Source organism: Convolutriloba macropyga, chromosome 5 (genome assembly GCF_964194025.1).
Source record: "Convolutriloba macropyga chromosome 5, txConMacr16.3, whole genome shotgun sequence".
Lineage (NCBI taxonomy): Eukaryota > Metazoa > Xenacoelomorpha > Acoela > Convolutidae > Convolutriloba > Convolutriloba macropyga.
In genome coordinates this window covers 58,457,601-58,481,522 of record NC_134472.1, presented here as the reverse complement: position 1 = coordinate 58,481,522, position 23,922 = coordinate 58,457,601, and the positions used below count along the sequence as shown (strand labels likewise).

General features: G+C 39.9%; 1 protein-coding gene across 1 annotated transcript; it reads right to left on the bottom strand.

Moving 5' to 3' along the window:
* Positions 1-3,805: 3,805 nt before the first annotated feature.
* Positions 3,806-22,141, bottom strand: LOC142340126 (uncharacterized). Its single transcript, XM_075390576.1, has 4 exons — positions 21,817-22,141; positions 20,275-20,398; positions 4,790-5,092; positions 3,806-4,137 (listed from the first exon to the last, which is right to left on the bottom strand). The coding sequence occupies exons 1-4, from the start codon at positions 22,084-22,086 to the stop codon at positions 3,881-3,883; spliced, it is 954 nt and encodes a 317-aa protein (XP_075246691.1). The 5' UTR covers positions 22,087-22,141; the 3' UTR covers positions 3,806-3,880.
* Positions 22,142-23,922: the final 1,781 nt, after the last annotated feature.

The window sequence follows — 23,922 nt, the reverse complement described above, 5'->3', positions numbered from 1 at the left end:
AAAAGGTCAATGACTGAAAACTTGACCTTGCCAAAAAGTAAATGACCAAAATGTTACCTATGCCGTAAAGGTCAATGACTGAATACTGAATGTAAAAATGTTTCATTTTTGGAAAAGCTGCCTATGACCGAAAAGCTGTCATTGTCAAAAAGTGAGTGACCGAAAAGTAATTTATGCAATAAAGGTCAATGACTGGATAGCCGCGGATGTTTTTAATCGGAACTTATTACGCTGAATGTTTGCGTGACCAATTTATAAACAATCTTTTGCTTTTTTTGTTTTCAGTTTTGCTTGATCTCAGTCTCATAAAAGTTTTGAACAATTGAAGTTTAATTAACTGAATCTTTTGTTGCCAGCTTTTTTTCAAAAGTTAGGTTGTGAAGAATTTGGTCTATTTTTATTTACTTTCGAAGGAAGATCTTTTCTCTTCCGTTTCTTTCCTTCTTTGCTCCTTCTTTTTCTTTTTATTTTCTCTTTTATTTCTTTGTTTTTGGTTATAATTCTTTTTCTCTGTCTCTTCTGCTTTTTATCTTTCCTTTCACTTTCTTTTCTCTTTCTTTTTTCCTTTCTTTATCTCTCCTTTTATTTTGCTTTTCTCTCTCTCTTTTCTGTCGTTCGGCTTTTTTTTCAGTGTTTTTCTGTACTTGTCTCCGTTTCTTTTCTCTTTTTTTATTCTTTCTTCTCTCCTTTTAGTTTCTTAATGGTTTTTCTCTTTTTCGTTCCTCTCTTTAGCTTGTTGTTCTTTCCTCTTTCCTTTCTATTTCTTTTCTGTCTCACTGTACTCTTTCTTTGCTGTTCTTTTCTCTTTGTTTTCTCTTTTCTGTTGTTTTCTGCCTTTTTTCTCATCCTTTCTATTTTGTTCCTGTTTAGCTTCTCTCTTTATTGTCTCGCTCACTTGTTTTTCTTTTTTTCCTTTCTGTTCTCCTGCTTTTCTGTCTTTGGTTTTTCTTTTCTCTCATTTCTTTCTGATAGTATTTTCTGCCTCTTTTCGTTTTTCTTTTCTGTGTCTCTCGTCTCTTGTTTTCTCTGTTCTTTCTGCTTTCTCTCTTTTTTGCTTTCTGTCGTTTTCCTGTTTCTTTTGTGTATTTCTTTTCTCTCTTTTCTCTATTGCTTTTGTCTGTTTTTTTCCCTGCCTTTATTTGTTTTCATTCGTTTTCTCTTTCGTTCCTCTGTCGTTTCTCGTTCTTTTCTCTTTCCTTTCTGTTTTTCTTTTTTCTACTGCTCTTTTGTGTTTTTTCTGTCTTTCTTTTCCCTGTTGATTTCTTTTTCTTTTATCGTGCGTTTCTCTTTCCTGCCTTTCAATTCTGTCTCTTTTCTCTCTTTCTTTTAACTATTACCTTTCTGTTCTTTTTTCCTTTCTTTTCTCATTTGTTTCTTTCTGCTCCTTCTTTCTCTTCTTTCTCTCCTTTCGCCTTTTCTCTCTCTCTCTCTCTCTCCCCTGTTTTTCTCTCTTACTTCTCTCTTGCTTTTCTCTTTTCTTGCTTTTCTGTCTTTTGTCTCTTCTCTGTCTTTCATTTCTCGATTTTTTTCTCTCTTTTGTTTGTCTTTCTTTTCTCTTTCTTTTCTGTCCTTTTTTTCTTTTCCCTCCTTTCTCTCTTGCTCTTTTTCCGTTTGTTTTTCTTTCTCTGTTTCATTTGTCTTTTTTGACTTTTTCTTCTTTCGTCCACCAATCTTTTCTCTCTATTTTGTTTTTTTTTCGGTCATTTTTTCTCTCGTTTTATCTTTCTTTTCTCTCTTTCTCTTCCTTTCTTTTCTGTCTTTTTTTCTCTTTCTTTTGTCTCTTCTGTGTTTGTTTTCTCTCTTTTTCTTCTGTTCTGTTTCGCTGCCCTTTTTCTTTTTTCTGTCTTTCCTTTGTCTTCTGTCTCGTTTCGCCCTTTCGTTTCTTTCTTTTCTCATTCCCTTCTGTCTTTTCTGTTTTCTCTCCCCCATATCTTGTTTCTTCTCTTTTTTACGCCCCTTAAAAATGCAGCCTAACGTATTACATGCGTTACGCTACGACACCGTGTAGATTTTCGTTATCTGTACAAGTCTTAGTGCTCCCTAATTATAAGGGTCAGCAAAGCCGAAAAAAGTTGAACACAAAATTGCTGGGACTTGGAGGTATTATACTAAACCAAACACATCGGTAACGTAGCGTAATACCTATGGCTGTTGAACGAGGGGCATGTGTTCCAGCCCGAGGTGGTAGAAAAAAAATGAATTTTAAAACTTCTGTTTTTCAAATGATTTTGTTATATTTTTGCGGGCCTGCTAGTTCTTATGAATTACAGATGTCCTGTAGCAAATTCTAGCATAACCCCAAAAGTCGAAATTATCAGAAAAATTGGCAATCTGTTCCAGACAGGCGATTAATCAGTTCATCTAAATAACATTTTGCGGTAGTTAATTTCAACATATGTCCAAGACAACTTTGTTTTGTCTCGCAAATTCGGATTTAGAAAAGTAAAGTCTAATTGTGAGACAATCATTATCGAATTTTCATTGCAAAATCCACTCTTGGTTTGGTATTGAGCATTCGCATTTCATAACTTAAAGTATATCCTCAGTCGATACAACACGGAGTTTCTGTTGGAAAATTTGCATTAAAACGCGAAAGAGAGATACAATTGTATATAGGGCAAAACAGATACAAAAAAGTAATTTATCTTGCTCATGTATTCTAAATTGTATACAAAAACCAAGATTCCACATGTTTTGTTGAATCCCGGTTCGAATATCCTCCCTAAAATCCTCGCATTTTGTCGTGAGAGTTGGGGGTAATTTGTCTATGGGGGTAAATTGTAAAAGTGAGGGGGTAAATTGGTCTGGGGGGGGGGGGGGGGGGTAAAATGATGTAAGAGTTTGGCCTCAATGGGAGGAATTTTGAAAAATCATCCCTTACTAAAATTGCCAAGCAAGAGTGGGCTGCAATGGGCTGCAATGGGAGGACTTTGGAGGAATTACGCCCTGACTGAAATTACCCCTTCCCAAACATTACCCCCCCCCCCCAAAAAAAATGTAAGATTAGGGTGGTAATTTCAGGGGGTAAAAAATTTAAGATTAGGGGCGTAAAGAGGGGTGACGGGATGAAATTTTAGATTTTACCCCCTGAAAGTTACCCCAAAAAAAGATTTAAGATTAGGGGGCAAGTTTAGGAAGGTAAAGCGATGCAAGCTAAGGGTGTAATGGGGAGTAAGGGGAGAATTTTTAAATTAGTGGAAGTTATTGGGGAGGTAAGAAAAAGCGGTAATGATGAGTAAAGCAGAATTTTTAGGCTTCACCAAGAAAATTTTTCTTAAAAAAGATATGAGATTAGAGGTAGTTTTAGAGGCGTAAAATGATGTAAAGGTGAGGTGGTAAAATTTTAATTCATATATACGGAATGGCTAGTTTCTTACAAAAATTCACCGCGAAATTCACCGCATTTCTTACAAAAATTCACCGCTTATGATTTCCAAAGTTTACTTAATCTGATTTAAATTCACAAGAAATTTCGAAGATGTAAGTGAAAGTTGGCGCAGAGGACTAAGCAGAGGAAGGCATGCAGGAGGTCAGAGGTGCGAACCACTGTGGGTACGATTCTTTTTTAGAATACTGAGAACGCGGTGAAAATAGATAATTCACCGCGATTCACCGCATTCACCGCAAAAAGATGTAAGAAATACGCGGTGAAAATTATTTTTTTTTCACCGCATTTCACCGCATTTCTTACGAAAATTCACCGCCAAACCTCGACCCGGGCTTTAGAGCATCAAACATTTCTTCATATTTTCTGTTACTAGATTCTATCATGTGCTGTAATTTAGTCATATAACTGGACGATAGGTTTAAACAGCAAAATGAAGGATTGATTGCTCAGCTAGCAATACAATAAGAGGAGATTGATAGGAAGGAAATTAATCTAACCTTTTAGGATACAAACACTGTCATTGGTGGTTCCATTATAGAGTATGATGGTGTCTCCCTTAAGCGCAACAGCACACGAATAACACATTCCACTTGATGTCAAGTACGCGTGAGTAGCTTTAGGGGACTCTTGCAAAGCAGCGTGTGAACACTCATAGAGAGATCTCTTTTCACCCCGTTGGTCACAAAAATTTCTAAGGTCAGCTTTGACCACTTTTGTTCTAGTCAGTGTACCATAAATACAAGGTGTCTCTGAAATAATTTTGTGTTAAAAAAATTAGAAAGAAAAGTTACTGACTGAGAGTTTTTTAGTTAAGTCGGGCATGAATTTACTGTCGCCAGGTACCTGGTGTAAATAGAGTGATTTAAGTTAGATCAATTAAATATCAAAAATTCAACGACATATGAAGCCTAAATAGTTTTTCTAACAAGTAGGCTGTAGGACGTTTTTTTACAAAATTTTGGAGAAAACAGACGTGTGTTAATGAGGAACTTGCAGCAATGGGGCAATGCAAAACAAAGAAGTATTCTCTAGGTTTGCATGAAACCGAAGCTAATAGTAATTGTTGTGACCTATAGGGGTTGGCTATGCATTACGGGCCATGGCTATCAGGCGTTGCAGACGCTGCTGAACTTTTGACGTGAAAAGTTATAAAAATTTAGCAGTTAATGTCAAAATTTTAACTATTTTCATTTCTGAAGGGAGAAATCATTCCGTTTTTTTTTTAATTCAGAGGTTTTCTATGAAGCTTCTTTGATCATAAGTTTTAATGTAAAAGGGTTTCACAAACTGTGATTTCAGCGTTTTTTCACAATTTTTTTTAACTGGTCGTGGAATTAAACGGACAAACGTATGGTTCAAATCGGAAATTGCGATGTGAAAAAGATGTAAAAGCTTTCCTACCGAAGATGCATGTGAAGTAGGTTGTAACTCCACCCTTTGTAGATTGCACTTCTCCTGCTATTTCTGCGCCGTCTGCCACAATTGGGCAGATATTTTTGACCCAGTCTGCTATCCACCACCACCCTATTGCATCCATTCCTCCTACCGTGGCGTTTGTCAAAACATTCACCGTTGCTTCAGAGATGTCGGAAGGAATTTTCCCAGCGGCGCATTCATCTATTGTGTGAGCGGGTCTGCCTATGAATTTAACCGCATCTCTGGCCACTCCATCGACTGTTCGAGAGCAGTGATGGCTGGCCACATCTACAATTTTTTTTTAAAAAAAGATTAATACATACACCTCAGAACAGTGCCGATGACATGATCATATTTTCCAGCGATGGATTGAAATGTTGCACTACTTCATAGGTGGAATTAACTTCGTGCGTTGGAACACGTGTTCTTAAAATGCTGCTAGCACATTAGTTCGAAAGGACAGTAGAATAGAAAGCAAAAAATGGGATTCTAGACAGAAAATGAAATTATTCAAATTGCTCATTAGCCTATCAGACTTAATGTCAGCCATTGGGAGTATAGAGAATGGTTTGCGATCTGTTTTCCCAATTTTATATCAATTGTCTTTTTGATCTATTGTCTGGTCACCTCTTAAAATATCCTTTGTGAAATACAAGCGCTTTGATCGGATTAGCCGCTCATTTGGCTGCACATTTCGCGTTTTGCCGACTCCTTGACTGCTGTAATGATGCCCAAATCTTACCGAATTAAAATTAACAGGTAGAAGCGGTTAAAAAATTGAGACAATTAACCATTCAGACTGGTTTGGATGAGATGTTGAAACACTTTCGTAAGGAGTAACAATTTTCAATCAGTTTTTGTTGTAGATCGTTCCCATATCAACAAAAGTCACATAAACATGTGATTTTTTAGAAGAAATTTTTTAGCTAAGGAAAAATATTTTTGCTTAGGAATTGTTTTAGCTTAGAAAAAAATCATAGAAATTCTTAGCTGAAGAGAATGTCAAAATGGTAATGTTTTTAATATGCACCCGGACTTTACTCTCAGACTAAATCAGAACTGAAACATAGTATTTCAATTCTGTATTTTTACTCTGACCAGTACTATGATCATGTCATATTTTAGACTTTTCATGAGAAAATTCAGAACAAAAAAAATTTTCCGAAATTAGACTGCATTATGATAAAAGAACAGACTGAAAATGCTATTCGCATTGAAAGTATGGAGTCTGAAAATGCTACTAACAGTGCAAAAAACGTCTAAAAATACGTCGAAAGAACTGCTTTTAATGCCTTTTTGGGCCACAATAACCAGCGTTATTGCTGTCAATGACCCCCATAATAACCTCCCGTTATTGATAATTAATTACGACTTAAAATTCTGAGGTTTTTTAAGGAAAACAGACAGGCATCAATATCAATTAAGAAAACTGAAAGACGCAAAAATAGCCATGTGAATGCAAGAACTTCACCATTTTGCTTTAATTCTTCAAATACAGACAAAAAAAGTGCACTCATGTGCATATAACCACCATAATTTGGCTCAAAATGATAATGTGGTTTATCACTAAAGTCTTTGCGCTTTATTGCTCGAGGGCTCTTGTAGCAATATCCCAAAATTTGCTTAATAATGGTATTCTCTTTCACGTTGAAAATTTCAAAGTCATAACTTCCCTAAGAACTGACTGTTGTGTTTCGAATAACTATTGCAATACTCTGGAGAAGTTTACCGGAGAAAACACACACTAAGAAAAAGCAAGTAAAATTGCTTAAAATTGCAGTTAAATTTACCTGAACTGTGCACGTGTTTTGGCGTTCTTGCACGCTAACTGCACCGCACCTGAATGCACCTGCAATTTCAGGTAAAATTACCTGAAGAATTCACGCAGTTGTCCTGCACAAGTTACCTGCAATTTACCCGCAGAGGTCAAATTAATGTAAAATTACCTGCACCTTTTAAATTAATTTTTTAGTTAATTTACACTTAAAGTATGATTTCCGTACATTTCATTTCCCCAAGCAAAACTGTCACTAGTGCAGTGGAATCTTGGCGCTTTTGGTTTGTTCGTTTCAGGGTAATGGTGTTTTCGCAAAGTGTGAGAATAACTTTTTCAGTTTAGTCAACTGAGTGAAAAAGTTTAGTACTATTTTCACCAGTACTTTTTTTTATCTAAAGTAAAAAATTTCTGCCCAAAACAAAGTCCAAGAGTTTTCTTAGAATTTTAAAGTGCTATAAAATTATGTAAATGGTTTTCCAAGCTCTGAAAAAAAACCATAGAGACGTCTCATAAAAACGTCCTTCATTATTTAGCGTGCAGTCGCTTAATCAATCTAAATATTGCTGAATGCACATATATAAAACCTCGAAACATTTTTTGTATCCGATCAGTGACTTTACAATTCTGCTTTACAACGTGAATTCCAAAAATTTAAGTCAATCGAGAAACCATCGCTCAATTTCTATTTGTTGTCAATGTTCCTATTAAAAAAATTTTATAAAATGTAATCAGCGCAAATCGACCACATTTACGCGTTAAAAAACGAAGATAAAAGCAAAAAATTGTTTTAAAACGCCTGGGTTGCTGCAAATTCAAGGGTCATCAGAATGTGCAGTACATTTTCCCTTATTTCACGTATATACCCGTTACTTCTAGTACTGTTTGACTAAATTGAAAAGTCTTCATTTTGGGATGAGTTAAAGTCATGCTAATTGATAGATTTAACAACGCTCATTAAACCATGGAAAAAGTTTTGTTCGAGTATTCTTTGTAATACCTAATTTTTTGTCAGATTTCCCAAATTTTACTTTTTTTTTAAAAAAAATGTATATTGGCGTGAGCATATTGGAAATGAGTGAGTATTTAAAAGGAGAGATAGAGCGTTGTGTTTTTTGCCGGAGTTGTCTTTTGTTGATTCTTTCATCGTTTTCGTTCGATTCGGTCGTTTTCGTCTTCTTTTTCATGTAGGAATATATCTTTTGTCGCCGTTTGTCATCGTTTCTTATGTCGTTTTCTGATTGTTTTTGTCGTTTCTCCTACTGTTTGTTTTCTAAGCAGTCATAGTTTTCAAGTTTTTGTTTTTTCTTTGACAAAAAGCGCTGAGTAAGAAGAAGGCAATGACTTTCTGAGAAGGCAGCAAGCTCATTTCAGCAGCTTCTCTGCAGGTATATATTAATTCGTTTCATAAAAGGACACATCAGGGTCATGAGTTGGTCTCTACGACCATAATCTGTCCCACGAACATACTGTCCTTCAATTTCATATCATTTAGACAAGTTTCTGGTGCATTTATTGCCATATTTGCACATCCGTCGTACTCAAAACTCAACGTTTAGAGTACACATGAACCTCGAAACGCACCAAATTTGACCAGATTTGATGATTTTTGAAGAACAAATAACGAAGATCCGCTGGTAATAAACGACCAAAAAACGACAATTCACATATGAGAAACGACGATAAAACGACGGTTGACATATAAGAAACGACGAAAACAGAACGATTCACCTGTATGAAACGACGAAAAACGACGAGAAACTATATTTTCTTACACAAAATAACGACGAAAAAACAATCATTTCTTACAATTTGAAAACGACAAAAAACGACGAAAACGACGATTACCACATACGGGTTTTGATCTGTTTTGCCAAAGGAAAACGACGAAAACCCGGGTCGAATGTCCTCCCTAAAATCATCCCATTTTGATGTAAGAATGGGGGGTAATTTGTCTATGGGGATAAATTGATGTAAGAGTGTGGGGGTAATTTGTTCTGAGGGGGTAAAATGATGTAAGAGTTGGGCTGCAATGGGAGGACTTTTAAGGAATTACCCCCCTGACTGAAATTGCCATGTAAAAGTGGGCTGCAATGGGCTGCAATGGGAGGAGTTTTCAGGAATTACCCCCCATGACTGAAATTGTCATGTAAGAGTGGGCTGCAATGGGCTGCAATGGGAGGACTTTTAAGGAATTACCCCCCCCTGACTGAAATTGCCATGTAAAAGTTGGCTGCAATGGGAGGAGTTTTAGGGAATTACCCCCCATGACTGAAATTGCCATGTAAGAGTGGGCTGCAGTGGTCTACAATGGGAGGACTTTTAACGAATTACCCCCCTGACTGAAATTGCCATGTAAGAGTGGGCTGCAATGGGAGGACTTTTAAGGAATTACCCCCCCCCCCCTGACTGAAATTGCCATGTAAGAGTTGGCTGCAATGGTCTGCAATGGGAGGACTTTTAAGGAATTACCCCCCCCCCCCCTGACTGAAATTGCCATGTAAGAGTGGGCTGCAATGGGCTGCAATGGGAAGAGTTTTCAGGAATTACCCCCCATGACTGAAATTGTCATGTAAGAGTGGTCTGCAATGGGCTGAAATGGGAGGAGTTTCAGGAATTACCCCCCTGACTGAAATTGCCATGTAAGAGTGGGCTGCAATGGGCTGCAATGGGAGGACTTTTAAGGAATTACCCCCCATGACTGAAATTGCCATGTAGGAGTGGGCTGCAATGGGCTGCAATGGGAGGAGTTTTAAGGAATTACCCCACCTGACTGAAATTGCCATGTAAGAGTGGTCTGCAATGGGCTGAAATGGGAGGAGTTTTCAGGAATTACCCCCCATGACTGAAATTGTCATGTAAGAGTGGGCTGCAATGGGCTGCAATGGGAGGACCTTTAATGAATTACACCCCCTGATTGAAATTGCAATGTAAGAGTGGGCTGCAATGGGGGGTAAAATGGTGTAAGAGTGAGGGGGTAATTTGTCCTGTGGGGGTAAAATGAGCTAAGAGTTGGGCTGCCAAGGGGGGTAAAATGGTGTAAGAGTGAGGGGGTAATTTGTTCAGAGGGGGTAAAATGATGTAAGAGTTGGGCTGCCAAGGGGGGTAAAATGGTGTAAGAGTGAGGGGGTAGTTTTTTTCAGAGGGGGTAAAATGATGTAGGAATTGGGCTGCTAAGGATGGTAAAATTGTGTAAGAGTGAGGGGGTAAATTGTCCAGAGGGGGTAAAATGAGGTAAGAGTTGGGCTGCCAAGGGGGGTAAAATGGTGTAAGAGTGAGGGGGTAAATTGTCCAGAGGGGGTAAAATGAGGTAAGAGTTGGGCTGCCAAGGGGGATAAAATGGTGTAAGAGTGAGGGGGTAATTTGTTCAGAGGGGGTAAAATGATGTAAGAATTGGGCTGCCAAGAGGGTTAAAATGGTGTAAGAGTGAGGGGGTAATTTGTCCAGAGGGGGTAAAATGAGCTAAGAGTTGGGCTGCCAATGGGTGTAAAATGTTGTAAGAGTGAGGGGTATTTGTCCAGAGGGGTAAAATGAGGTAAGTGTTGGGCTGCCAAGGGGGGTAAAATGGTGTAAGAGTGAAGGGGTTATTTGTTCTGAGGGGGTAAACTGAAATAGGAATTGGGATGCAAAGGGGGGTAAAATTGTGTATGAATGAGGTGGTAATTTATCCAGAGGGGGTAAAATGAGGTAAGAGTTGGGCTGCCAAGGGGGGTAAAATGGTGTAAGAGTGAGGGCGTAATTTGTTCAGAGGGTGTAAAATGATGTAAGAGTTAGGCTGCCAAGGGGGGTAAAAGGGTGTAAGAGTGAGGGGGTAATTTGTTCAGAGGGGGTAAAATGATATAAGAATTGGGCTGCCAAGGGGGATAAAATTGTGTGAGATTGAGCGGGTAATTTGTCCAGAGGGGGTAAAATGATGTAAGAGTTGGGCTGCTGCGAAGGGGGGGAGGTAAAAGGGTGTAAGAGCGAGGGGGTAATTTGTTCAGAGGGGATAAAATGATGTAAGAGTTGGGCTGCCAAGGGGGGTAAAATGGTGTAAGAGTGAGGGGGTAATTTGTTCAGAGGGGGTAAAATGATGTAAGAATTGGGCTGCCAAGGGGGATAAAATTGTGTAAGAGTGAGGGGGTAATTTGTCCAGAGGGGGTAAATTGAGGTAAGAGTTGGGCTGCCAAGGGGGTTAAAATGGTGTAAGAGTGAGGGGGTAATTTGTCCAGAGGGGGTAAAATGAGCTAAGAGTTGGGCTGCCAATGGGTGTAAAATGTTGTAAGAGTGAGGGGTATTTGTCCAGAGGGGTAAAATGAGGTAAGAGTTGGGCTGCCAAGGGGGGTAAAATGGTGTAAGAGTGAGGGCGTAATTTGTTCAGAGGGGGTAAAATGATGTAAGAGTTAGGCTGCCAAGGGAGGTAAAATGATGTAAGAGTGAGGGGGTAATTTGTTCAGAGGGGGTAAAGGGATATAAGAATTGGGCTGCCAAGGGGGATAAAATTGTGTGAGATTGAGGGGGTAATTTGTCCAGAGGGGGTAAAATGAGGTAAGAGTTGAGCTGCTGCAAAGGGGGGGGGGAGGTAAAATGGTGTAAGAGCGAGGGGGTAATTTGTTCAGAGGGGATAAAATGATGTAAGAGTTGGGCTGCCAAGGGGGGTAAAATGGTGTAAGAGTGAGGGGGTAATTTGTTCAGAGGGGGTAAAATGATGTAAGAATTGGGCTGCCAAGGGGGATAAAATTGTGTAAGAGTGAGGGGGTAATTTGTCCAGAGGGAGTAAATTGAGGTAAGAGTTGGGCTGCCAAGGGGGTTGAAATGGTGTAAGAGTGAGGGGGTAATTTGTCCAGAGGGGGTAAAATGAGCTAAGAGTTGGGCTGCCAATGGGTGTAAAATGTTGTAAGAGTGAGGGGTATTTGTCCAGAGGGGTAAAATGAGGTAAGTGTTGGGCTGCCAAGGGGGGTAAAATGGTGTAAGAGTGAGGGGGTAATTTGTTCTGAGGGGGGTAAACTGAAATAGGAATTGGGATGCCAAGGGGGGGGGGTAAAATTGTGTATGAATGAGGTGGTAATTTTTCCAGAGGGGGTAAAATGAGGTAAGAGTTCGGCTGCCAAGGGGGTAAAATGGTGTAAGAGTGAGGGCGTAATTTGTTCAGAGGGGGTAAAATGATGTAAGAGTTAGGCTGCCAAGGGGGGTAAAATGGTGTAAGAGTGAGGGGGTAATTGGTTCAGAGGGGGTAAAGGGATATAAGAATTGGGCTGCCAAGGGGGATAAAATTGAGTGAGATTGAGGGGGTAATTTGTCCAGAGGGGGTAAAATGAGGTAAGAGTTGGGCTGCCAAGGGGGTTAAAATGGTGTAAGAGTGAGGGGGTAATTTGTCCAGAGGGGGTAAAATGAGCTAAGAGTTGGGCTGCCAATGGGTGTAAAATGTTGTAAGAGTGAGGGGTATTTGTCCAGAGGGGTAAAATGAGGTAAGTGTTGGGCTGCCAAGGGGGATAAAATGGTGTAAGAATGAGGGGCTAATTTGTTCAGAGGGGGTAAAATGATGTAGGAATTGGGCTGCCAAGGGGGGTAAAATTGTGTAAGAATGAGGTGGTAATTTGTCCAGAGGGGGTAAAATGATGTAAGAGTTGGGTTGCCACGGGGGGTAAAATGGTGTAAGAGTGAGGGGGTAATTTGTTCAGAGGGGGTAAAGGGATATAAGAATTGGGCTGCCAAGGGGGATAAAATTGTGTAAGAGTGAGGGGGTAATTTGTCCAGAGGGGGTAAATTGAGGTAAGAGTTGGGCTGCCAAGGGGGGTAAAATGGTGTAAGAGTGAGGGGGTAATTTGTCCAGAGGGGTAAAATGAGGTAAGTGTTGGGCTGCCAAGGGGGGTAAAATGGTGTAAGAGTGAGGGGCTAATTTGTTCAGAGGGGGTAAAATGATTCAGGAATTGGGCTGCCAAGGGGGGTAAAATGGTGTAAGAGTGAGGGGGTAATTTGTTCAGAGGGGGTAAAGGGATATAAGAATTGGGCTGCCAAGGGGGATAAAATTGTGTGAGATTGAGGGGGTAATTTGTCCAGAGGGGGTAAAATGAGGTAAGAGTTGGGCTGCCAAGGGGGTTAAAATGGTGTAAGAGTGAGGGGGTAATTTGTCCAGAGGGGGTAAAATGAGCTAAGAGTTGGGCTGCCAATGGGTGTAAAATGTTGTAAGAGTGAGGGGTATTTGTCCAGAGGTGTAAAATGAGGTAAGTGTTGGGCTGCCAAGGGGGATAAAATGGTGTAAGAATGAGGGGCTAATTTGTTCAGAGGGGGTAAAATGATGTAGGAATTGGGCTGCCAAGGGGGGTAAAATTGTGTAAGAATGAGGTGGTAATTTGTCCAGAGGGGGTAAAATGATGTAAGAGTTGGGTTGCCACGGGGGGTAAAATGGTGTAAGAGTGAGGGGGTAATTTGTTCAGAGGGGGTAAAGGGATATAAGAATTGGGCTGCCAAGGGGGATAAAATTGTGTAAGAGTGAGGGGGTAATTTGTCCAGAGGGGGTAAATTGAGGTAAGAGTTGGGCTGCCAAGGGGGGTAAAATGGTGTAAGAGTGAGGGGGTAATTTGTCCAGAGGGGTAAAATGAGGTAAGTGTTGGGCTGCCAAGGGGGGTAAAATGGTGTAAGAGTGAGGGGCTAATTTGTTCAGAGGGGGTAAAATGATTCAGGAATTGGGCTGCCAAGGGGGGTAAAATTGTGTAAGAATGAGGTGGTAATTTGTCCAGAGGGGGTAAAATGATGTAAGAGTTGGGTTGCCAAGGGGGGTAAAATGGTGTAAGAGTGAGGGGGTAATTTGTTCAGAGGGGGTAAAATGATATAAGAATTGGGCTGCCAAGGGGGATAAAATTGTGTGAGATTGAGGGGGTAATTTGTCCAGAGGGGGTAAAATGAGGTAAGAGTTGGGCTGCTGCGAAGGGGGGGAGGTAAAATGGTGTAAGAGCGAGGGGGTAATTTGTTCAGAGGGGATAAAATGATGTAAGAGTTGGGCTGCCAAGGGGGGTAAAATGGTGTAAGAGTGAGGGGCTAATTTGTTCAGAGGGGGTAAAATGATGTAGGAATTGGGCTGCCAAGGGGGGTAAAATTGTGTAAGAATGAGGTGGTAATTTGTCCAGAGGGGGTAAAATGATGTAAGAGTTGGGTTGCCAAGGGGGGTAAAATGGTGTAAGAGTGAGGGGGTAATTTGTTCAGAGGGGGTAAAATGATATAAGAATTGGGCTGCCAAGGGGGATAAAATTGTGTGAGATTGAGGGGGTAATTTGTCCAGAGGGGGTAAAATGAGGTAAGAGTTGGGCTGCTGCGAAGGGGGGGGGGAGGTAAAATGGTGTAAGAGCGAGGGGGTAATTTGTTCAGAGGGGATAAAATGATGTAAGAGTTGGGCTGCCAAGGGGGGTAAAATGGTGTAAGAGTGAGGGGGTAATTTGTTCAGAGGGGGTAAAATGATGTAAGAATTGGGCTGCCAAGGGGGATAAAATTGTGTAAGAGTGAGGGGGTAATTTGTCCAGAGGGGGTAAATTGAGGTAAGAGTTGGGCTGCTAAGGGGGGTAAAATGGTGTAAGAGTGAGGGGGTAATTTGTCCAGAGGGGTAAAATGAGGTAAGTGTTGGGCTGCCAAGGGAGGTAAAATGGTGTAAGAGCGAGGGGGTAATTTGTTCAGAGGGGATAAAATGATGTAAGAGTTGGGCTGCCAAGGGGGGTAAAATGGTGTAAGAGTGAGGGGCTAATTTGTTCAGAGGGGGTAAAATGATGTAGGAATTGGGCTGCCAAGGGGGGTAAAATTGTGTAAGAATGAGGTGGTAATTTGTCCAGAGGGGGTAAAATGATGTAAGAGTTGGGTTGCCAAGGGGGGTAAAATGGTGTAAGAGTGAGGGGGTAATTTGTTCAGAGGGGGTAAAATGATGTAAGAATTGGGCTGCCAAGGGGGATAAAATTGTGTAAGAGTGAGGGGGTAATTTGTCCAGAGGGGGTAAATTGAGGTAAAAGTTGGGCTGCTAAGGGGGTAAAATGGTGTAAGAGTGAGGGGGTAATTTGTCCAGAGGGGTAAAATGAGGTAAGTGTTGGGCTGCCAAGTGCGGTAAAATGGTGTAAGAGTGAGGGGCTAATTTGTTCAGAGGGGGTAAAATGATGTAGGAATTGGGCTGCCAAGGGGGGTAAAATTGTGTAAGAATGAGGTGGTAATTTGTCCAGAGGGGGTAAAATGAGGTAAGAGTTGGGTTGCCAAGGGGGGTAAAATGGTGTAAGAGTGAGGGGCTAATTTGTTCAGAGGGGGTAAAATGATGTAAGAGTTGGGCTGCCAAGGGGGGTAAAGTGGTGTAAGAGTGAGGGGGTAATCTGTTCAGAGGGGGTAAAATGATGTAAGAATTGGGCTGCCAAGGGGGATGAAATTGTGTAAGACTGAGGGGGTAATTTGTCCAGAGGGGGTGAAATGAGGTAAGGGTTGGGCTGCCAAGGGGGATAAAATGGTGTAAGAGTGAGGGGGTTATTTGTTCAGAGGGGGTAAAATGATGTAAGAGATGGGCTGCCAAGGGGGGTAAAATGGTGTAAGAGTGAGGGGGTAATTTGTTCAGAGGGGGTAAAATGATGAAAGAGTTGGGCTGCCAAGGTGGTAAAATGGTGTAAGAGTGAGGGGATAATTTGTTCAGAGGGGGTAAAATGATGTAGGAATTGGGCTGCCAAGGGGGGTAAAATTGTGTAAGAGTGAGGGGGTTATTTGTTCAGAGGGGGTAAAATGAGGTAAGAGTTGGGATGCCAAGGGGGGTAAAATGATGTAAGAGTGAGGGCGTAATTTGTTCAGAGGGGGTAAAATGATGTAAGAGTTAGGCTGCCAAGGGGGGAAAAATGGTGTAAGAGTGAGGGGGTAATTTGTTCAGAGGGGGTAAAATGATGTAAGAATTGGGCTGCCAAGGGGTTAAAATTGTGTGAGATTGAGGGGGTAATTTGTCCAGAGGGGGTAAATTGAGGTAAGAGTTGGGTTGCCAAGGGGGGTAAAATGGTGTAAGAGTGAGGGGGTAATTTGTCCAGAGGGGTAAAATGAGGTAAGAGTTGGGCTGCTGCGAAGGGGGGGAGGTAAAATGGTGTAAGAGTGAGAGAGTAATTTGTTCAGAGGGGGTAAAATGATGTAAGAATTGGGCTGCCAAGGGGTTAAAATTTTTGTGAGATTGAGGGGGTAATTTGTCCAGAAGGGGTAAATTGAGGTAAGAGTTGGGTTGCCAAGGGGGGTAAAATGGTGTAAGAGTGAGGGGGTAATTTGTCCAGAGGGGTAAAATGAGGTAAGTGTTGGGCTGCCAATGGGGTTAAAATGGTGTAAGAGTGAGGGGCTAATTTGTTCAGAGGGGGTAAAATGAGGTAAGAGTTGGGTTGCCAAGGGGGGTAAAATGGTGTAAGAGTGAGGGGCTAATTTGTTCAGAGGGGGTAAAATGATGTAAGAGTTGGGCTGCTAAGGGGGGTAAAGTGGTGTAAGAGTGAGGGGGTAATCTGTTCAGAGGGGGTAAAATGATGTAAGAATTGGGCTACCAAGGGGGGTGAAATTGTGTAAGACTGAGGGGGTAATTTGTCCAGAGGGGGTGAAATGAGGTAAGGGTTGGGCTGCCAAGGGGGATAAAATGGTGTAAGAGTGAGGGGGTTATTTGTTCAGAGGGGGTAAAATGATGTAAGAGATGGGCTGCCAAGGGGGGTAAAATGGTGTAAGAGTGAGGGGGTAATTTGTTCAGAGGGGGTAAAATGATGAAAGAGTTGGGCTGCCAAGGTGGTAAAATGGTGTAAGAGTGAGGGGATAATTTGTTCAGAGGGTGTAAAATGATGTAGGAATTGGGCTGCCAAGGGGGGTAAAATTGTGTAAGAGTGAGGGGGTAATTTGTCCAGAGGGCGTAAAATGAGGTAAGAGTTGGGATGCCAAGGGGGGTAAAATGATGTAAGAGTGAGGGCGTAATTTGTTCAGAGGGGGTAAAATGATGTAAGAGTTAGGCTGCCAAGGGGAGAAAAATGGTGTAAGAGTGAGGGGGTAATTTGTTCAGAGGGGGTAAAATGATATAAGAATTGGGCTGCCAAGGGGGATAAAATTGTGTGAGATTGAGGGGGTAATTTGTCCAGAGGGGGTAAAATGAGGTAAGAGTTGGGCTACCAAGGGGGGTAAAATTGTGTAAGAATGAGGTGGTAATTTGTCCAGAGGGGGTAAAATGAGGTAAGAGTTGGGTTGCCAAGGGGGAAAAAATGGTGTAAGAGTGAGGGGCTAATTTGTTCAGAGGGGGTAAAATGATGTAAGAGTTGGGCTGCCAAGGGGGCTAAAATGGTGTAAGAGTGAGGGTGTAATCTGTTCAGAGGGGGTAAAATGATGTAAGAATTGGGCTGCCAAGGGGGATAAAATTGTGTAAGACTGAGGGGGTAATTTGTCCAGAGGGGTAAAATGAGGTAAGGGTTGGGCTGCCAAGCGGATAAAATGGTGTAAGAGTGAGGGGGTTATTTGTTCAGAGGGGGTAAAATGATGTAAGAGATGGGCTGCCAAGGGGGGTAAAATGGTGTAAGAGTGAGGGGGTAAATTGTTCAGAGGGGGTAAAATGATGTAAGAGTTGGGCTGCCAAGGGGGTAAAATGGTGTAAGAGTGAGGGGATAATTTGTTCAGAGGGGGTAAAATGATGTAGGAATTGGGCTGCCAAGGGGGGTAAAATTGTGTAAGAGTGAGGGGGTAATTTGTCCAGAGGGGGTAAAATGAGGTAAGAGTTGGGCTGCCAAGGGAGGTAAAATGGTGTAAGAGTGAAGGGGTTAATTTGTTCAGAGGGGGTAAAATGATGTAAAAGTTGGGCTGCCAAGGGGGCTAAAATGGTGTAAGAGTGAGGGTGTAATCTGTTCAGAGGGGGTAAAATGATGTAAGAATTGGGCTGCCAAGGGGGATAAAATTGTGTAAGACTGAGGGGGTAATTTGTCCAGAGGGGTAAAATGAGGTAAGGGTTGGGCTGCCAAGCGGGATAAAATGGTGTAAGAGTGAGGGGGTTATTTGTTCAGAGGGGGTAAAATGATGTAAGAGATGGGCTGCCAAGGGGGGTAAAATGGTGTAAGAGTGAGGGGGTAAATTGTTCAGAGGGTGTAAAATGATGTAAGAGTTGGGCTGCCAAGGGGGTAAAATGGTGTAAGAGTGAGGGGATAATTTGTTCAGAGGGGGTAAAATGATGTAGGAATTGGGCTGCCAAGGGGGGTAAAATTGTGTAAGAGTGAGGGGGTAATTTGTCCAGAGGGGGTAAAATGAGGTAAGAGTTGGGCTGCCAAGGGGGGTAAAATGGTGTAAGAGTGAAGGGGTTAATTTGTTCAGAGGGGGTAAAATGATGTAAAAGTTGGGCTGCCAAGGGGGGGTAAAATGGTGTAAGAGTGAAGGGGTTAATTTGTTCAGAGGGGGTAAAATGATGTAAAAGTTGGGCTGCCAAGGGGGGTAAAACCATGTAAGAGTGAGGGGGTAATTTGTTGTGATTGGGCAATTCTAACAATTATTATTTATATATATAGACCGTCAAGAGTTGGACAAGCATCGATGGTTTGGAGGATAAGGCGACGCAGCTGAGGGTACAGAGGTTGTGGGTTCAAGACTGGCAGTCTTCAGGTATGGGGGCTAAAACAATGTAAGATTGAGGGGGTAAAATGATGTAAGAGTTGGGCTGCCAGGGGGGTAAAATGATGTAAGAGGTGGGCTGCCAAGTGGGGTAAAATGACGTAAGAGTGGGGCTGCAATGGGAGTATTTTTTAGGAAAATGCAGCTCAAAACTCTTACGTCTTTTTGGGCTGCATTGGGCTTCCAAGGGGGTAAAATGGTGTAAGAGTGAGGGGGCAAAAGACAAATTAACCCCCCACTATTACATCTTTTTTGGCCTGCCAAGGGGGTAAAATGGTGTAAGAGTGAGGGGGTAAAAGACAAATTACCCCCAACTCTTACATCGTTTTACCCCCCTTGGCAGACCAAAAAATATGTAAGAGTGGGGGGTTAATTTGTCTTTTACCCCCTCACTCTTACAACATTTTACCCCCCTTGGCAGACCAAAAAAGATGTAAGTGTGGGGGGTTAATTTGTCGTTTACCCCCTCACTCTTACACCATTTTACCCCCCTTGGAAGCCCAATGCAGCCCAAAAAGACGTAAGAGTTTTGAGCTGCATTTTCCTAAAAAATCCTCCCAATGCAGCCCCACTCTTACATCATTTTGGGCGGAAAAATTCAACCCGGGAAACGGCGATTTCTTACACTGAAAAACGGATTTCCTGAACACGGAAGGGAGAGTGAGACGAGGGGTTGACAATAGGGGTGGAGATGGAGGGAGCGAGGGAGTGATGGGTGATGGGGAGGAGTTGTGGATTGGTGGAGTGCTTCTCTGCAATTTCAGTGAATTGAAAACTTTGAGACTAGTAGTGCTCTAAAAGAGTGTCTCAACCACTTCCTTATTCTGGGATTTACATGTTTGGCTCATTTTTGTGAACAAAATGTCAACGAAAACAGACATAAGAAGCAATACAGTGAAAAAGCGCAGAAAGAATGATAAGACTAATATAATTGCTTCTAACTTAGTTTGAAACCAATTACAAGCGTGTTATATTTGTACTCGTGGAAAAAATACATATCTGCAAAATTTTGAAAATGACTTTTCTCGCACACTCATATCGAATTTTGTTTTCAAAACTGGCAATTTTTAACCCTTTTAAAGATTGTTTTCTTTTCACAAACATGATTTTTTCAAAGATGCCAGTTTTGACGTGTCCTCCCATTGAGTTTAATTTTAAAACTAGGATGACCAAAATTACAACGATTAGGAAATGGGCAAGTTGTTCGGGGACAAGAAACACAATCTTTGGATAATTTTTATCTTTTTATATATTTGTTGCAGCTTCTCCACTAAATTACATAAAGGTTTGGTTATCGACAAATATTTCCACCTGGATCGAGATTTGGTCAAAAAATAATGTAAGATTAGCGGTCAATAGCGGTGAAAAGCGCCCGCAATGCGGTGAAAGCGGTGAATTTTTGTAAGATTTGAGGTTTTTAGCAGTGAATTTTGTAAGAGTTGCGATTTTTAGCTGTGTAATTTTTATTTTTACCGCATACACCGGATTTCTTACGAAAAACAAACTGCCGTACAAGGGTTCGAACCGCTCACCTACATGTCAATGTCTTCTTATTCCACTGCTTCATGTCACGTACTTCAATGATATTTCCTGTGAATTTAAGAGAAGCATTTAGATTTGCAATTTTAGCGTAAAATTTTTTTCACCGCATCCTGGTAGCACTGAAATTTTTTTCACCGCACTCCGCTGCTAGCGGTGAAAAACTTTCTTTCACTGCTTGAGCGCTGAAAAAAAATTCACTGCTTATTTTTTTTTCTTCGAATTCACCGTATTGAGAGCAAATCTAGCACTTTTTATTCAAATTCACCGCAAATCTTCTTTTTTCTAACAATTTTTTAGCGTTGATACATCAACCCGGGCAAACAGGAAATGACGGACTATTTCTGTCCCAACAAGACAAATGTTATTTAAAATATCTTAAGTAACATCAATTTGGATCTACAAATTGGTTCAGAAATTAAATAAAAAACAGCTCTTGCTGTTTGAATTCTTAGCCAAGGGCATTCCTCATATTAAAATTGCGAAAAATATAATAGGGTATGATTTTTTAAGTTATTATGCAAGATCTTATGTTACTTGTACAACTCAACGGCTGTATAAAAGTTCTTACCTCTGCTTTTGTAAAGTATGTCTCCTCCTCCATTCTTCTCAGAAGTCACCATCAGTATTCCAGAGTCAGTGAAGATGAGACTGTTTCCTCCCTTCACACTCACATGGAAAGCCTTTACGTTTTTCTATTGAAAAAAAAGCAGATAATTGGCAATAGTGACAAAACTATTTTCGACATAACAACTCCAGATTTCCAATAAAAATTCACTGTGTTGGAAAATGCGATAGTTGTTGTTCTTAAGAAACAAAATCATAACTTACAGAAAATTACTTCGCATTTCTCTGGTTTTCTTTCGTTTTCTAACAATTGAATTCTTAAAAACGAATGATACTTCACCCCAGTTGACCAAAACGATCAAAATAGTCAAAATGTTGTGAGAAATGATCGTTTTGGTTGCTTTTCAGACTGCCTATTTATTTTTTAAGGAAAATGCCGTTTTTGAGAGTCTTGTAGGAGACCACTTCTTTGAATGTTTTTGATCGTTTTGATTATCGAGTCAGCACAATTAAAGGTCTGCGGTTAAGCTGGCCAACACGAATTATTTAACTCGGGACCAGATGACAACGCTCATGTTAGGTTTTTTTATACGCTGTCAAATTTCCCTAATTTTTTTCTCAAACAGGTGTGATTTCAATCAAGTCAATATAAGTGGTTCAAATGACACCAAACTCATTTTCAATTTAATTGATTTTAGCACAACTTTCTATAGAAAAAAGTTAGGTTTAGTAGCTCTGAAAAACAAGATTTCTGTGTAAAATTTTCAGAAAATGATTACACTTGTTATATCTTCATATATTTGTTGTATAAAGCGAATAATATTTTGAAAATATAAAACTTCAAAAAAATCAAGGATTTAATCAAATAGGAACAAATGTTGTATGAAGTTTTTATTACTTCAAATTGTCAAAAACGGTCAAACTTTTAGAAAAACGGTCAAAAATGGTAATCTCCTAAAGTTCGCTGTCAAAAACGGTCATCAATTAAACTTAACGGTCAGAATATTTTTTCTTAGATTTAAAAATGTTCAAAAACCGACATCTTTTTTTAAAAAAAGCGCTCAAAAACTCATCTGTGAATAGCAGTTAGAAAACGATCATTTTTTGCGTTTGAAAAACGCTATGAAACGGGTTTTTTCCAAGTAAAAAAATAGTGCTATGATGGACATACATAAATCTTGTCATCATTGCACCCCCACATATTTCAGTTTTCGACTCAAATGGTTGTTTCTCAAAGAACCTAACAATTTTGTCCAATAAATCAACATTATTATGGAAATGGGGTAAATTTTTAAAAGTCTTCCGAATGAAAACTGTTTTAGCCCAACCCACCGCAACTGTTGCATCAAATTAATCTCCAAATTTAATCTCTCAATGAATTAGAAATGACCCTTAAATTGTGAAGAATTTAGGGTTGTTCGGAGGTCAATCAATCAAAATTTCTGTCAATCGGTCAATCGATCAGAACACCTGATGTTAGATGTATATTATAAAGTCTTCTTGTGGAATCTAGATTGTTTCAATCAAATGAGTTGCATTCACATACCGTTTCTAGGTCAACCCCACGCAAAGTCAGTCGACCACTAGAGTCCAGTCCCATTTTAGAGAACCCGGTCTGGTTGAACTGATTCGCGACAAACTGTTTGTCTGTTATTTTGACACCATCATCTCTCATGTAATCCCCAAAATCCAAGTTGAAGTCTCCATCAGCTGAAGGGAAACTCTTCGATTGAAAGTATTTGTTCCGATCGTTTGCAATAACTGTTTCTCCAGTTATGTGAAACGTGAAAGAATCCAGAATAGAGGCACCCAGCATAGATGAGTAGTCTTCCTTGAGCGTGAAATCAAGCGTAGCCGACAGAGGATTGTCATTATCCGGTAGCATCAAGAAGGAAGACACCTCAATGTTGTCAATCCAGTTCACTACAAATGTCAAACAACCAGATTTATCTTGCATTGTAAATGGAATTATCTTGCGTCATTTCCCAACGCTTCTTCCAGTCTTTAGGCAAAACCAATTTATAAACAGACTGCTTTAGATGACAGCTTTTCAACTTGAGCTTCTCAACTATGGAAAATGCAGAAAATCTTTAAATCACCTAAACTTCAGAAGCGGGTATAAAAAAACAATAAATTTTTTTAAGATGTTCAAAAGTGAAAAAAAAAAATGATCACAAAACAATAGGGCGACGGAAAAGATGAAAACGGCAATATAACTAGGTTGAGGTTAAAGATCTGTTGCTACGTCAAGTTTATAATTAATGTTACCAAAATTTATACAACAAATATGCGCTTCCGTTAGTTCCTGTAACCATTTTTTGTTCCGACCCCCACTTTAGTGGGGAGGGAGGAACTATATACTCAAATGGATTTTTTTTGTTCAGACAACTTTGACCGATCGATATATTCACCGTAGAGAGTTGTGAGTGGTATCATTCAAAAGCACGTACATCCTAGAATATGGAATTAAAAAGGTTTTTTGAATTTCGTTTTTCACGGAGAGTTATCGATGTTTAATTTTTGTGAATTTTTGACAGTTTTTATTCACATTTTCAGTAATTTTTGCAAAAATTGGCACAATTTTGCTAATATTATTCAAAATAAGTTAACATTTTGACAGTAGAGTGTCAATTTAATCATTAAGGATAGAAGAGCGTTGTTGAATTGTTTGATCAGAGTTTCTTTGGCTAACGAATTCGATAAGACTTTCAAAATTCGAATTCTTTCATCAAAATTTGCAAAAATTATGCTCTTTTGGTCCACTTTGTTTAAGTTTGCTGAAAGTGGAGAACTAGAAACCACTAAAACAATCTCTTTTTATTTCAAAAGAAAGCTATCAGAAAATCGGCGCCCTACGAAAATATCTGGAATTAATGTTTTGCCGTTTTTTTTACAAATTTAACCCGATAATTATACAAGATGTATCAATGTTTTTTTTAATAAATGAATTATTTCACTCAACAATTGGTGTAGTTGACAAACATTTGGAACACTTGCGTGATTTGTTGGGCGCTCGGAAAAATCAAGGATAATATTGATATTTTCATGGATTCTTACAATCAGAAATTTTTTGATTTATGTGCTGCTTTTTTTCAAAATATTTTGCTTTTGTTTTTTTAATTTTAAACAGTGCAAAATTTTTTTATTCATGGCTCCCTTAATGACAGCTCCCATTTACGTAAAAACGAGAAATAGTTTGTTTTCAGAGAACCTAATATTTTTTTATGGCTTTGAAGAAGAGATTTGTTAAACATTAACCAAATTCTTGTATTTTGTCATCAATTGTTTTTCTTTTTGCCGTCTGATAACTAAGTCTAACCATTCAAAGATCAAAATGGCTTTTTTAAGGGGCATAAATGAACCTGTAGCATGTAACTTTCAGCTTATTCGCAGTGAAAACAGTTCAAATTTCTTTCGTATAGAAAACAAACTAATTTTTTGGCAAATTGTTCTAAAAGAACTGTTTGTTGGTGTTGGTACTACAAGTTATGATGCATGTTTGTGATATATGTCCATAATTCCCCTCTTTTGCTGTTGTTTTTGGTTTGCTTTGTAAATTCTCGCATTAGATAATAATTCTTTACAAAAATTGAAACTAAACATATTTATTGTTTTGTTAGCATTTGGTTTTGTGGGCTGCAACACCGTTTTC